The sequence below is a fragment of the Siphateles boraxobius genome, unplaced genomic scaffold (genome assembly GCF_051911475.1).
Source record: "Siphateles boraxobius isolate OS27281-9 unplaced genomic scaffold, OSU_SipBor_1 20, whole genome shotgun sequence".
NCBI classification, from domain to species: Eukaryota; Metazoa; Chordata; class Actinopteri; order Cypriniformes; family Leuciscidae; genus Siphateles; species Siphateles boraxobius.
Window position 1 is genome coordinate 8,478,904 of NW_027508811.1, and position 16,121 is coordinate 8,495,024.

Here is a 16,121-nt window from a genome sequence, read left to right on the forward strand (position 1 = left end):
TCCCCCCATTTCTCCAGCTTCTCTGGAGAGCTTCTATTTTCACCTCTGGGTTATTGGCAAGTGTGTAATTTATTTCGAGACTATAAATCTTTGGCAGGCCACAGTTAAGATTATAAGATATGTGGAGAGTAGAAAAGGCAGGGGGAAGACAAGGATAGAACTTGTGCTGTCTGTTAGAGCCTCAAAAAAAAAATACGACTCTACAAATAGAGCAGTGTTTTTGTCTGGAACTCCACAAGCGCTCATGGAGACTAAACAAGAGTGAGAACAGTAGGCCTCCAGATAAAGATAAAACAACAGACTGTAGACAATACATTTCAACATAGCCAAAAAACAGATGTAACAATGTCTCTTTAAGAGGCAATTAAATGGTTCAGCATCCAATCACAACAGTGGAAAGAGGAACAAAAAGCGATCTCAGTCCACTTCTAATGCAAGAGACACTGCAAATGCAACAAAAATTCAGCTGATTTTCCACTTAGTTCCCTTTTGGTGCACTTAAGAGGACTTAGAACATCAATCACAGTTCCGTACCCATGTTGATGTATCTCCTATTGCAACAGGAAGCTTGGGTGGGACTTACAGAGGTGCTAACCAATAGGCTTGAGTTACGTTACAGTCGTGAACCATGATTTGAAACTCGCTACTCTGCAGCAGGTTGTGTTAGAGTGAGAGACATTTCATTGGATGAAAATAGAGTGGAGGATAGAAGAGAAGTGCGTCACATGACAGTGAACACATGTCGAATGTAGTGCGTCCAGATTACATTCATACTATACAGTATCTAGTATCACAATACTATCTAAAACATACCATTTTAGCACTCACAAAGTATTTATTCAAAATAAGTAGCTATTTTGGAGGCAGCCGTTAAGTTGTTAATTGATTAGTCTTTCTGGCAAAGCAGACTCTCAAAAAATATGGATTTGTAAGATTTTAAGTGTTCCTGAAGTTTGTTTGATTTTTTACTCAAATGGTAAGAAAAGGCTGGATATGCCTATGCGATCTACAACATGGCAGCCACAATAATAGGGCAGCCCTTTTAAGTCTATATAGATACATGAATTATTTTACATAGTACATATAAAATGAGACAATCAATGAATGAATGAATCAATCAACACTATAGAACTGCATGTAATATCTCAGTTTTATTGAGCATTACAATAGCAAGAGGTTAGTAGCTACAATCTGCTGTTGGAAACGTTCAGACATTTCATAATAAATGCAGGGTCAAGTAAAACTAAAATAAGCATATATGTCATAAATTTTTATAGTAATGCAAGAATGTTAAGTAAAGTAAAGTTCTCAACTGCAGAACTTGAAATAATAGCCCTGCCAAAAAAAACCCCTCATCAATGCAATAACCGTCAACATATTTGATTCAGTGTAATTTATAAATACATTTTAAAGATCCTCTCATTTTCTGCCATTATAAAATACAGACCTAAAATATACTTTGCATTTTCAAAATGGACTAACAGTCATTTTTTAGCTTGCTTTTTTTGGGGGGGTCTCATCTCCTGAGCACTACAAATGGCATTAGAAAACACACAAAGCTGTTGACATGTTAGTACAGCTTAATCACAGAAGTGCACTATGCAGCTTTCAAATAAGGTCAAGTGAACTCAAAGTACGCAAAAGAAATGCATACTTTGATTGCGAAACATGCGCCATGTTCTTAGTACACACGAGCAGTGCAGTTCGTCATAGTGCACTTATTTAGTAAGACGCTGAGCAAAAGTGCGTGTGTGCATCGTCTCATCAGAAGATCTTTCTGTGATTCTACTGCAATCAACTATGTGGTGAAAGTGTAATTACCACGATTCAACATTTACAACAGTGCATATCATTAGATTTGAGAATAGTCCCACTCTTTAAAGGAATAGCTCACTTGAAAATAGATTTCTCCCATTTACTCGCCCTCATGTCATTCAAATCGAAAGTTGGATTTCAGAAGAACAGACAGATCGCTATTTTCTTTGCAATTTCAATAAATGGGGCTTTCATTTTTCAAGGTAAAATGGACAAAAAAGCACCAAAATATCACGTGACTCGTCCATGATTTCAGTAAGAGTTCCAAAGACTCAAATGGACCATTTTTATGACATTTTGAATCTTTTTCAATATTTTAATGCTTACTAAAAGGAAAACAATGACAAGGATCCTCTTTTGATTCTGTAGAAGAAAGTAAGCTGTACAGGTTTAGAATGAAATGAGAGTGAGTAATCGACACATTTTTATTCTGAACTGCTATTCCTAGCTTTAAAAAAAGTCAAATGAAAAGGCAATTTTTGCACATTTTTTAAAAAGGATTTTATCCTGTATTCCGTACTGCGTACGCATTTGCGACTCAACCAGACTCACATCAAGCACACACGTCAAATATCTCCACTCAGACCAGAAATATTCAGACCTATAATATGAATTACTAAACTGAACTTTTGCACAAAACAAGCTTCTTATCTATATATAAAACATGATAGTAAAAGTAATATTAAACATCAAGTAAGCCGTTTACATTAATGGCCACCCTGTTTCAACAACCCTTAGCTTATTTACAACGTAAAGGACGGTGCATATTGTTTAAGAGAGGAATAGAAATGGAGCATCAAGTCTTGTCCTGCACATACTAGAAGCTGAGTTTCTTGGAAGCCCACTAAAACCAGAGCAGTGCACTAGTCCTGAAGTGCACTTGGCATGTCCTTTTCTTAGCAGACGCCTTAGGCAAATAACCCTGCTAAAACCCTGTCCCCGTCCCCCCTTCTCAAGTGACAGTAAAACAGATGACACTGTCTATGCTATGCCCATGAATAGAACGCAAAAGTAGCATGATATCTTTTAGAAAAGGAAATTGTGAATAAATGGATAAATGTTTATATATCTGTGCAATAAAGAAAAGACATATTGCAACCTTTTTGTCCCTTTATAATTGTGTCCTGCGATCACACAACATCAAGCTCTTGCTATAAAGATCCCGCTGGCATTATGCTGCAAATATAGAGGATGATTTCACACCGCTTCAGTCACTCGCGGTCCCAAGTCGACAGACTCCACCTTCGATTGCAAGCGACTGTCCGGCCACCGCCCCAGGAGGAAGTCTGGATATGTGAGTCTGGCAAACAGAGAGAGAGAGAAAGAGAGAGTGTTTACAGAGTCAAGTATGAGTGTGGCGGAGAAGCACACAGCTGTTGAATGGTGGGAGTGAGGTGTCCTCATTGCAATCAAAGGCAGCTGCCGCCCACCCGCCTCGGGCACATACCCTGCTCCCGCTCTCTGTCAGGCAATGATAAGCGGCCCTCGGGGTGCCAGAACCATGTGTGAGGAAAACAGAAGTGAAGGTATCATCCCAGAGCGTCCCGGGCCACCTGTTGGAAGCACTGGTTCATGGCGGGACAACACGCATACAGTAGGGTGACAAGTCAGTGGAAAACTGTTAGCCCTTTCAGCACATCCATGTAATGCTATGATAGTGATCCATATCTCACTCACACAGTCTATGTGACCTCCAGCACCAGCTCAGGCAGATCACTAGCAAGCTAGAAGACAATACCTCAAAATTAACTAAAACAATAGAACATCACACAAACACAAGCAAACATCTACTCTGAGAAAAGATGAAAGTAATAAATCCATCAAAAAAAAAAAATGTAAGTAAATGAACAATGAAATTACAAAATAAATGTATATATAAGTATGACATAATTAAAATATAGGGCCCTATGATTTCCGCAATGCAGAAGAAAATAAATGATGGAATCCAGTAATAAAAATTTGATTTACAGTACAACACAGGATGTCTCAAATTTAGCAAAATGAGAAAAATTAAAACGGGAAAATAAAAATGGACATTAAAAACTATTTTAAAATAAATAAATAAAAACGGATACTAAAATATAAATTATATAAATACAATAAATGACCAAAATGGTACTGAACCCATGCCTTTACATAAAAGAAGACTGTTGATGTATTGCATCATTGGTAAAAAAAAAAAAAAAAAGATCTTCAAAGTTGGCATTTCACGTGTTTTCAACAACCTAGTGTAAATTGGAGTCCAAACAACAACCCCAACTTAAACATTGTGTTTTACAAAAGGCGTAGCTTGTCGGAGCAATAATGCCACAGAACTTTGGGTGACGCTTGAGTCCCAGCTCATGATCCCCCAATAACTTCCTGTCTATCCTCAACTGTCCTATCAAATAAAGTTTAAAAAGCCCCAAAATATCTTAAAAAAATCTTAGCTTTAAATCTAGATGAGCAAAAGGCATAGAACACTAACTTTCTAATATGTTTCTGCTAATCGCTAACACACCCATGTAACAATAAACACATTATTCAGAAATATCATAACACAACTTTTCAAATTTTTCTTGCTACCCCATGGAACGTTATTCCAATGTTGTTTCATAGAGATCTACATGCCCATTACATTCGTTTGTGCAATAACATAGCCCAAATATTCTGGCCATTAAAGTTCAGCAAGATTTTTTTTTTGAGATGTTAGGGTGGTTGCAACAGGGAGATGCCAATGTCTTCAGAGTGGGTTTTAGCACTATGCTACAGTATGTGGTTACTAGGGTGTTCTGGGTGGTTGCTTATTGACCCAAATCTCCATGATATTGTGGTCCTCAACTAAATGGCTCAGGTCCCCCTTTCTATTGAAGTCTACGTTTCATTTTTTTAAAGGAAACATAGACTTCCCTTGTTTTATCATTCAAAAATAATTCACCGTAACTTAGAAAAGTAATAGCACACATCTTCTCAAAAGCCTGTAGCACAACCGTCTAGAGTAAGATACACTTTAGCAACTTATTATTTGAATCGTTTTTTTTTCTTGTTAAAACTTGTGGAAGCTAGTTATTATCCGCCACATAATAAAACAATTTAAAAGATAATTGCGACTTTTTGTCTTACCATTCTGACTTTTTTCACAATTGTGTTTACATATTTTTTCCGATATAAAAATTTAATTGCAAGTTATAAAGTCAGAATAGTGAGATTGTGAAAAATAGTGAACAATTGTGAAAAATAAAGTCAGAATTGCGAGATATAAACCCACAGTCTGAGAGGAGAATCAAATTATTTTTCAAGTTATGTTCAACTTTTATGTAGCATAAGTTCAGTAGGATTTCCAGTCTTTTTTAAAATATTTTTTGTTTATTATTGCATTTATTTTAATCATAAATTCCAGTTCATTTTAAGTTTTATGCTTAATTTAAAATTATGAGTAATTAGATTTACTTTGATTTTTAATTGATTCAGTAGATTTTTAGATTTCAGTTATCTACTTATTATGGATGTTTGTTTCCACCACTGAATAAAAACTAAAAAGGTAATTGCGACTTTTCAAATCACAACTCTGACTTTTTTTCCTCACAATTGTGAGTTTATAACTCACGATTCTGACTTGGAAATGTAATTCCCCTCCAATCTTCAAGTGTAAATTGGACTTATTCTACTTATAAATGACAACAGTGTTTTGAAGTGGAACACATTTCAATCTACTTGATGGCGTTTTATCTGGAATGGTTCACATGTGGTTGGGATTACCACTGCTGGAAATAATCATGAAGTCTTAACGCAACTGAAGATTACACTCAATTCTGTGTGGCAAACCAGAGATTCACTGACTGAGATGGACATCTAGACTCAAGCCAAACATTTAAGAAGTTGGATATAATCAGAAAACTGCTTTGTTATAGAGACCAAAAGTATGCCATTAAAATTCTTTCTTAATTGCTGTGTAAACAAGTGTGTATGATGTGTTAAAGAGCTGAAAACCAGAATGTTTAAACCAGAAGTGGGGCCGCAGTGTAAAAACAGATATATGACAATGGCCTTGCTTCAGCTGTGGTTTCCACATATTTTGTTCTCAGCCACAATGAGCCATCCCTTGTTTCAAGGGGCTAAATGGAAAAATGGAAGAGTGAGCAGTGCAACTAATTAATCAGCAACCAAGGATGCGTTTCCCGAAAGCATTGTTAGCCAACTATGGTCGCAAGTTCCGACGTTCACTGATTTTCCGTTTCCCAAAACCATACTTCTGACAAACATTCACAAACAGCATCGTTTATTGTTCAATGACATGTGGACTTAAATAGATCATCATGCTATCAGGCACAACAAGTAAGCTAACATTCAGTAAATTCTATATATTTCATTCTATTTAAATATTGTGGTGGAGGGAGCAACGAAATACACAGTGGGTGTCTAGGGTGCGTTTCCACCGCAGGAACTTTCCCCAGGAACTAGGGACTTTGGGGTGGTACTCAGTCTGTTTCCACCACAGGAACAAGGGTCTAAATAAAGTTCCAGGTAAATATTTCCCCCTCCGAAAGTCCCTGCTTGCCAGGTAGTACTTTCAAGTTCAGGAACTTTCAGGGGTGGGACTTGGGCACTGAACATGCTGATTGGTTGAGTGCATGCCGCATTTTGATTGGTTGACTCCACGCAGCATTTTATTTCAACCACCATTTTTTTTAATCTGTTGCGGTGCGTGCAGTAACAGTTGTTTGCTTTTCGAATAAACAATGGAGGTTAAAAAATTTGGCTGATGGACTGACGCCGAGGTTCAGGCTTTATGGGGGAAAAAAGTTCCTGGGACAAATTGTTCCGGGTAATTTCGGTGGAAACACGGCTCAATAAATGATTGTATCCAAATAAAGTGTAACTTGAATGATTGAACCCGCGAATAAAGCAAAATGACATGTAACAAAGACAGTGAAATAGTCATTAATGACTGCCACCATTTGTTACAGCAGAATTTCAGAGATCTCAAATAGATTAATTAGCAGAAAAGTAGTAATCCACCTGCACGTGACGTCAATTACAACAGTCCTATATTGTTGAACCAATGTAGTTCAAATGACAGAGGTACACTACAGCCTTGGAAAACAATCATGACTAGTTGGTAAGTTTCCTCAATGATGCATCGTACTATGGTAGTTAATCAGCAAGTTACATCACTGTACAGCAAACTCATCCCAGAGCAAGGAGGAGAGGACATGAGAAAACTAGCTCTTCTCCAACCGCAATGATGCGTGTGGATTTGGGAATTGAGCTGGAAGGTTTGAAATCTTGCCAAAAACTCCCCAAAAAACATGCAATCCACATTCCAGGCTATCTATCGGACAACATGTTTGTCATTGCACCAAACACAGAGGCTCATCCATATCCTATGTGTACAGTTTCATGACCACACATATCCTGTATACATAGTTATAATTTTATGCTGTGCAAAGTTTACATCATGCAATTCTTTGAAATGTATAGATAAAAAAAAAAAAAAAATTAAAGCTAAATTAAATATGGCCTAATATTGCAACTGTGCTAACAGATATACAAAGTGAACAGGTTGAGATGTTCTGGAGGTAAAGAGGCTGGTTAAATGTAAGAAATTTATCAATGCCAGGCATGAAAGCCAAAGGGCTTGAAGCAACAGAGAGGGTCCGCTTCCAGCCAATCTGCACTGACAATAGACCGGATAAAGAGTACACTGGCTTCTGCAAGAACTGACTAGAGCCCCTGTTCAGAGCACAAACCCAACAAAGGACTATTCTAAAATGGGTCAATGCACACTTCCAGACACGCTCTGAGCTACTAGCGTGAATAGAAACGGTTAAAACGGCACACACTCCAAGAGCTCTGGACTGTGTTCTATCTCGCTGAGCTGCCAATCAGCATTGGGCTTTCATCTCATCAAACACACACACACACACATACACAGCAGCACAATGCATGAAGGAATGGGAGGAATGTTTCTGGAATGGTACAGGAATGAATTGGTGTCTTTCTGCTAGGAGGAAAAACCAGTCACAATTCAGTAGGATTGTTCATTTTGAACAGCTTCATTTTATGAGTACCTGCTGTCATTGTGCGTGTTGCCATGCTTTTATCACTTTTCGGGCATTAAAACATGACTGTTAAAGCTAAACCAATAGGTGTTTTGTTAATACTTTATTAATAATTTTGAATAAGACTAAGAAACCTTAAAGGGGTCATATAATGGCATTTTTATACAAGTTAATATGATTCTTGAGGCTCTAAATGAAAAGTTTGTAATATGCTTTGATTAAAAATTCTCATTAGTATTGTAAGAAAACACTCATTTTACCTGGTCAAAAACAGCTCTGTTTTCAGCATGCCATTCAAGTGCATGTGTCTTTAAATGATAATGAGGTTTGCTCACCCCGCCCCTCTGTTCTGTGGAGCGTTTTTACACAACACACATAGGGTGTTGCCTTGACAACAGTTGAGGGTATATTTTGGAGAATGAATGGCAGCGGAAGTCTTTGAGGACACATCTGTGCAACCGTATCAATTTGAACCGGAGTCGGACCAGGAACAAGATGATGGCCCCGAAGAAGTTCGATAAGTAAGGCTCGAACAGGACGTTTCTGAATGGTGGTTAACGTAATGTCACTTTAATCTATCTTTGTATGTACTGGTAGGGTAGAGTAGTGAGATACGAACGCTATGTGTTTAATGATGTATATGTTAGTTAATTGACAGCTTGCTCAGGGCGGGTCTGTGTTGAAACGCTGCTGTCAATTAACAATCGTGGGAGGGGCGTCCGACCGTGTGATGTCACGCGGTCAGACGGCTCGATTTGAGACAAGTGAAAACATGTAAGGAGCACGGGCCGTCGTTAGGCCTATTTTAGGGGGGTTGAAGCTACCCCAAAATGTTCCTAAGCCCCCCAAAATGATAATAAGAACAATAACAATTCGATTTATCAATAACCTCATTGGAATGAGTATCCTCATTCATATTTAAATTAGACGCAACAAATGATATATATCCAGCTACAAAAAATAGCCGAAAAGTCGGAAGTTGGACAGAAGTACAAAGAGTCGTTGTGCTATCAAGATGATGCACCGCAGCGTCTAGTTGCATTGGTGTGAACTGTGGCAGCTTTCAGAGCGTTGCAGACCGGAGCGCTGCAAGTAACTGGAGGATTCATCTTGTCTCGACGTTACTCTAGTTTGGTCTGAAGTTGAACTCGCTATGCACCCTCCAGCCCACACACACCGATACACACGCTAATGGTGAAAGGAATTATTTAAGAAAAGTGTACTATTACTATTATAACAGATTTTAACATTTGTTGCCATGTTAATGACTAAATTGAAGCATGGACCCAAACCATATCTAGGTACCAGAAAATCATAGAGACTAACCACCCAGAATGCCATAGCAACTGCTGATACAGTGAAGAGCCTCTGATGAGGGTGTTATGATGTAGGAACTTCTTACCCTGGGTTTACTGTCCTGGGCAGACATGTATCCCACACACATGCTCTCTGTAGTATGGCTCCATAGAAACTCCACTGCGAATAAAAGATTGACACAATAACTGTGAGATATAGCTACTAAAAAGTCCTTAGAAGATTAAACATTCTATAAACCTGGAAGAGATTTAGCATCTTGAGGAGTGTGGTTTAAAAAACAACAACGATTCTCCGATGCATAGCAATTCTCTCTTCAAAGATTCAGATTCAATTCTAAAAATCTTTTTTAACCGTGATCGCATTGTGCGCTCTAGAAACAACCATATTTTGCTTGCTTTCAATTCTCTCTCTCACACACACACACACGCACGCACGCACGCACACACACACACACACACACACACACACACACACACACACACACACACACACACACACACACACACACACACACACACACACAAATCTTCGAATAGCGCTTGCAGCATGCGGCTGTGGGTGAATCAGTGTTAGTTGTCAAATGCACTTGCATCTTAAAATGCTTACCGTATATGATGCAAAATTTACGTAATTAAAGTCTGTTTTGTCTTAGGTCATTACACAGACAGGACAAAACATCTGTATTGTCAAAATAGATCCTGCATTAGTGTGAATGCAGCCTATTTTTGGACATTCCTGCTGTCTATGATGTCATCAATAATAATCAAACAGCAGTAAAGTTGAGAAAGCGTAAAATCACTCACTTATCTTGTCTGGAAAACATTCAAATACTTAAAGCGTGTTTGTGTTTCTTTGTCCCTCTTTATTATTTGCTATTTGATTGTATTGTTTTGAAACCATATTTAGTTGGTTAAATTCTTAACATAAAATTGTTTTAAAATTTATAATTATTATTAAGTACTTATAATTACATAAGTAACTAAAAATGTACAAATAAATTTAAGATTTAAAGTCAGTAAACCATTTAATAAAGTTAAAAAAAAGTAAAAAAAAAATCAACTAAATCAAGTAAATGTAACTCAAGAATCGTTTTGGAATCAGATCACAACTCCCAGAATGGGAATTGAATTGAAGTCAAGATTAAACGATTATTGAATACAAAAGACAAAGATATTGAAAAGATGAGTTTGTATCAGTCTCAAATGTGTTCTTCCATTGAGTGTCGTCAGCCCTAATCATAACAATGCCTCTATTCTCCCGACCACACTTTGAGACCTGTTTATTCTGCTATTTGTGAATGCAGGGAGCTGCCATGTTTATCCCTGAATGTTTAAACAAAGACGCCTGGAAAAATAGTCAGCATCTTTAGACAAGAATGTGAGGGAGGCATCAAAAAGGAAGAATGGGGGGGGGGGGGGGGGCAACAACAACATTACAATTTTTTTTTTCAGGGAATCTTCAGGGAATGTTTTTTGAAAATCCTCCATAACGGCATCTTTTTATGTAACACTTTCAGCAATGATGCATTAAATTGTTCAAAAGTGACAGTAGATACATGTATGATGTTAGAAAAGATATCTATATTAAATAAATGTTGTTCTTTTAAACTTGTTTTTAAACTGTTTTCATCAAAGAAACCTGAAAAAAAAATTACGGTTTCCACAAAAATATTAAACAGCACAACCATTTTGAACATCGATAATAAGAAATGTTTCTTGGGCACCAAATCAGCATATCTGAATGATTTCAGAAGGATCATGTGTCACTGAAGACTGGAGTATAGACGCTGAAAATTCAGCTTTGAGTTCAAAGGAAAAAGTTCAAATAATAATAATAATTCACAATATTGCTGTGTTTTTATCAAATATATGCAGCCTTGATGAGCATAAGAAACTTTTCAAATACAACGAAAACTTTACCGACCCCCAACATTTTAATGGTAGTAAATAAAATTTGCTTAATAGCAGGGGTCCACAAACGGGTCCTGGAGGCCCAGTGATCCTGAAGACCTTTATTAGCTTTCTCAGGTGTGTTTGATCAGGGTTTGAGCTAAACTCTGCAGGGCAAGATTTGAGGAACCCTGCTTTATGGTATAGGTCTCAAGATCCCTGCATTCTGTTCAAATCCATTCAGTTTTGATGTTTTTGAATGTAATGAATTTAAGCTGAAGCAGGACAGAGGAGCACGTACCCAGCAGAGCCTGGATGTCTTCAGAGCGTTGGGCTTCTCCACATGTGCAGCACCTCAGAACAATCACCCCACCCAGAACACAGTCCTCGCCAGCCAGGAATGGCGAACCTTAAACACAAACAAGCCAACAGCATTTCAACCGTGAACTTCTTTCCACTACAATCAGTCTATTTAGATGTAAAATCAAAATGAAAGCAAGTTGGAGACATCTAAGAAAATCCAGCGATTCGGTCAATGATTTATTAGTTATGCTCTGTTCTGAGAAGTTAATGAAATGAGCGGAAAAGCTGTACATTTCCGTACTTTCCCTGCCAACCTAAACGACTGAAAACAATTATTCTTTCCAAAGCTTTTGTTTTATTAACCAAATGAGAAAAATTGGGAGCAGAGCCACTTTTCGCTCTTTAATAGGTTAATGATGGAATGAGTTATTTCTGTAACCCCTCACGGAGCTCTGATAAAGGGACTCTGTTGAAAAAGCAGGCAAATACAAAAAAACTGAACGAGTTTGCGCTGCAAAACGGGCTTCAAGCCCATTCAAATGATTATATCTCAAAACCAAAGGAGTGCTGGACACGGACTAGGTTTGAAGCACTCAAGCGTAACATCAGTCCACAGGAGGGAAGAGTTTTAAATTTCACCTCAGATATGTGCTCGGTTTCATTAATGCCATATTGATTTTGCACATCATGTTGTGTTCAGCTTGTTTACACTGAACACGGCTCTTTTTATAACACCTCTTAATTAAAACCGGGACAGCCTTCACACAGAATATGTCTTAACAGCACAATTCAAAAGACATATTAAAACAGATCTTAATCCAATATTCCATTAAAAAGGCTTTATTCTCCTCATTCTCTTTCATGTAAGCATCTTCAGTTTAATAAAATTACACCGCTTTGAGAAACACTTGATTCTTATTGGTCAATCACAGCATTCTGCAGTCAAATATTTCAGTAGAAATAGTGGCACTCCAGAGTTTCTCTTCTCACATTAAATTAGATCAATATTTCATGTATACCTGTTTAATTATTTGGTAAATAATTGTAATCCAAGAACTAACATGCAGTCATCTGATAATTTTCACAAAATAAAGCCCTTAAAGTAAGGGTAGGCAATTTTCAGACGGGCTAGCAATAGCAAGCTAGCTTTAAAAGCTTGAGATCCCACCCTCCCTTCTGAACTTCTCCAAATCCACGCCTGTCATTTTTGTTCTGTTTATTTTGTTAATGTTATTGAGGAAAGCATGCAGCACATTTCGGCGTCAGGATGTTCGTTAACATCGCTGCAAAAGTATTTCCAACTTTTTTTACTTCCAAGCAAAGAACGAAAATAAGTATATTGTAGCATTGAATCAAATTAAGACTCTTGTACATTACGTGTGCGAGCTGCAGTACAGATAATGGCCACCGGTGTCGCCAATAACAAGGGTTTCTGAATCTTACATATCGGGCCCTATCTTGCACCCAGTGCAATTGACTGTACACCGACGCATGCAACATTCCTATTTTCCCGACGCACAGCAGACTTTTCCGGGAAAAACCTAGTCTAAAGTCAGTGGCGCGTTATTCAGATGCTATTTTAAGGGCTCATGCTTGGTCATAATGTATCACGTGCACAACGCTTATACACTTTGCTTCTCTCATTTACACAGACACAGCAGTTCCCATTTTTGCAAACCATACATAATTACAAGGAATAAATCATTGTGGTGTCCATGAAGATGTGAAAAAATTGGCATAAATCTAGCTTACACATTTACCCAAATTTGCGTGGGTTTCTCCCATCCACATACAATGTCACTTCTCAGTCTTTTACGGCCCTGACGAGAACGTCGGTCTCCTCGGCTGTGATCCGCTCCTGGCAGATCCACCATCATAAAAGCAATCCGCCATGGAACAAGCGCGCCTGCTTTTAAAGGGAATGTAAGATGATGCTCTGATTGGTTTATTTCACGTTACGCCAAAACCACACCGATGAGTAATGTAGCAACTTCAGACCAACCCATTTTAGATTTGCGTCGGGTGCAAGAGTCATTTATCCCACCGGTATAATAGCAACAGCGCCCGAGATCCGCCCACAAAGTTACTTGCGTTTTGCATTTGATACTTGCATTTCAGATCGTTAAAATAGGGTCCTTACTCCCTTTAACACAAGATAAAAAGGTAATTTCCATGTTAATTAAATACAACAATGTGCATCAAACGACAATGGTTCTATTTATGGCTGACAGCTCAATGATTATCTCATGTGCTTATGAGTTTTGCACAATATTTTAGTTTGATTTTAGTTTGGATATCATATATACCAAGTTAAATTTAGCCACGATAAATGTGACAATGGATAATTTGTCTCAGATCTTGAAAACAAATAAAGGTATTAGTCACTAAATATTTTGAATAATGTTAAATTGTTTAACTTTCATTAATTCGATTAAATACTTTTGTTTCATTATTCAAGTGTGAGACAGCTGTGCACTGCACTTGCAGAGAGAGCCCGACCACACGCTCTTCTGATTGGCTGCGATTTATGATTTATTTGGTCGCATCACGTTGTGTTTTGGATATTTATGTTGATTTATGAGGGTCAATATAATGTTGATTAACCAAGCTTTGCACGAACACATAAAACTGAAAAAAAATTAAATAATAATAAATCAAGAAAATCTCACATTTGAAGATTTGCGTGCAACAAAACTATAAAGGTCACAGGCCAAAACCAGAAAATATTCCCACATGTACTTTGTGTTACATTCAATATAAAATCCAAGAAGTCACCCAATTTCACAAGCCCAGAATAAGAACCAAACGAGCAAAGCTTCTGAACATGAAAGAAGGCGACATCTTCAAATGCACTGTCAACCAGTGGCGGTTCTAGAGGGGGGGCCAGGGGGGCCCGTGCCCCTGTGACAACAAGCTTGGCCCCCCTTGTGGCCCCCCTAAATGTGGAGTGTGAAATCATTTTTACAAAACTTTTTTTTGCTATCTTTGTTATCGTTGTATGCATATTATTTTTTTATTATTCTATCTTTGTGGATTTGCTTGTTCACGTGACAATTCGCATCACATTCGCGGGAATCGCGTCAGAATAACGTCTGTCTCCTGCCCGCGAGAGAGGAGAGAAGGAGAAAGCTGGTCAGTTGCAAGTTCATTCTTTATGTGCGTATGGGGTGTGCGATGTGTATTTTCTATTAAAATATAGTAATCATTGTTTTAACTATGTACGAGGCATGTACGAGGCTGTGAGCTGACATCGCATTTGTCTATCGTCCTTTCACTGCTGTGTGCGGTTCATAGGTAGGCTATGTCCCCAAATTAGTTTGTGTCTTATATTTATATCTTATTATGTTCTTATATTAGAATATCAAATCAGCAAGAGTGCCGTTTTCCCGTGCACAATTGCAACTGTGATATTGATGTTATACAACAGTTAAATTAACAATAAGTTAACATGAGTTACTTTTTAGACACGATATTGTCAATATTGTTTGTTCTCCCTTTATTTCGCCGACTAGAATTTCTAAATGAAACCGTAGCAGAGTCTCAATTCAACAGACAGCGATGATTTATTGAAATCCGCGTTTTGAAGGAATCACTTGCTCCTTTCCTGAATGAATCAGCCGTTTGAACAAATCGGTTGAATGAATGAATCCCTCAACTCACTTCTGTGACTTTCCGCCGCCTACTGGCGGTTTTAGTTTCATATTTAAAGTACGCTATAATTAAAACGTTAAAATTAGAAATCATTTCATGTTTAAATATTGATTTAAAAAAAAAATCTCATAGCTTTATTTATGGAATTGTAAATGGAGTGTAAATATATTAATGCCGCTTCTGTGTCACCTCTAGACTGCACTGCAAAGATGGATTTTGATTGAATGAATTAATTTGACTGGTAACAGTGGTACTGTATAGTTATTGTATAATTAAGTATTATTGTATAAATAAGAATAATTACTGAATTACTTGAATGTTAGTATTTGACATAAAAGGTGATTCATAACTCTAAATAAGTTTAGAAAGAATGTCCATATATAGGTGAAAATGCCCCTGGAAATCAATGTAAGGTGGCAAATTAAATTAATTAAAAAATTAATTTCGGTCCCTGCTGTTAACTGACCACTGCATAGAATATTAAAAAATATGAATATCTTTGTGAGTCTGCTGTCAACAACAGGCCTAAACCAGCCATGGCACCAGCACAAAAACACAATCAGTAAAATATAATCTAATTATCAACAAAACATTGAAAATATTGAGATATATTTTTGTCAATATTCCACACCCCTAATGTACGGTATGAATTTTGATTTCTTCAGGTCTTAAATTTCACTTTAAAAAGAGTGAAGGAACCCTGTAAACGGTTAGACATAGTTACCTAGCAAGTCAGTTATTTTCAGTAAATTAATTAATACGATTCTTGGTCCCCATTGCTTTTGCTCTATAGTTCTCACCAAAATGAAGAGAAAGAAGGACATCATGTCAATTACAGAGACTGTGACAAATACTGAATATGTAATGCAAATGTAAAAATATAATGGAAATGCAAATACATTGTTGAATGATTATAAACATGGTGTTTTGCCTGTAATGCCTGCAGTGCAGTGCAGAAAATGATATGACAACAATAAGGTCTAAATGTAACTGGCCCCTCTAACAGTACAACTGGCCCCAGCTTGGCCCCCCCAGTTGAAATGGTCTAGAACCGCCACTACTGTCAACAGAGTATTTATGGCATCTGAAAATAACTGTGGCCAAA

At 37.5% G+C, this 16,121-nt stretch overlaps 1 protein-coding gene across 1 annotated transcript in view; it reads right to left on the bottom strand.

Annotated features, from left to right (window-relative positions):
• Positions 1-1,132: 1,132 nt before the first annotated feature.
• Positions 1,133-16,121, bottom strand: part of tasp1 (taspase, threonine aspartase, 1) — a 36,700-nt gene continuing 21,711 nt past the window's right edge. Inside the window, exons 12-14 of the mRNA XM_077236564.1 lie at positions 11,364-11,471; positions 9,259-9,332; positions 1,133-3,115 (exon numbers count right to left, since the gene is read on the bottom strand). Of these exons, the coding sequence (XP_077092679.1) occupies positions 3,023-3,115; positions 9,259-9,332; positions 11,364-11,471 (275 nt within the window). The 3' untranslated portion in view covers positions 1,133-3,022. The remainder of the gene's footprint in view (positions 3,116-9,258; positions 9,333-11,363; positions 11,472-16,121) is intronic.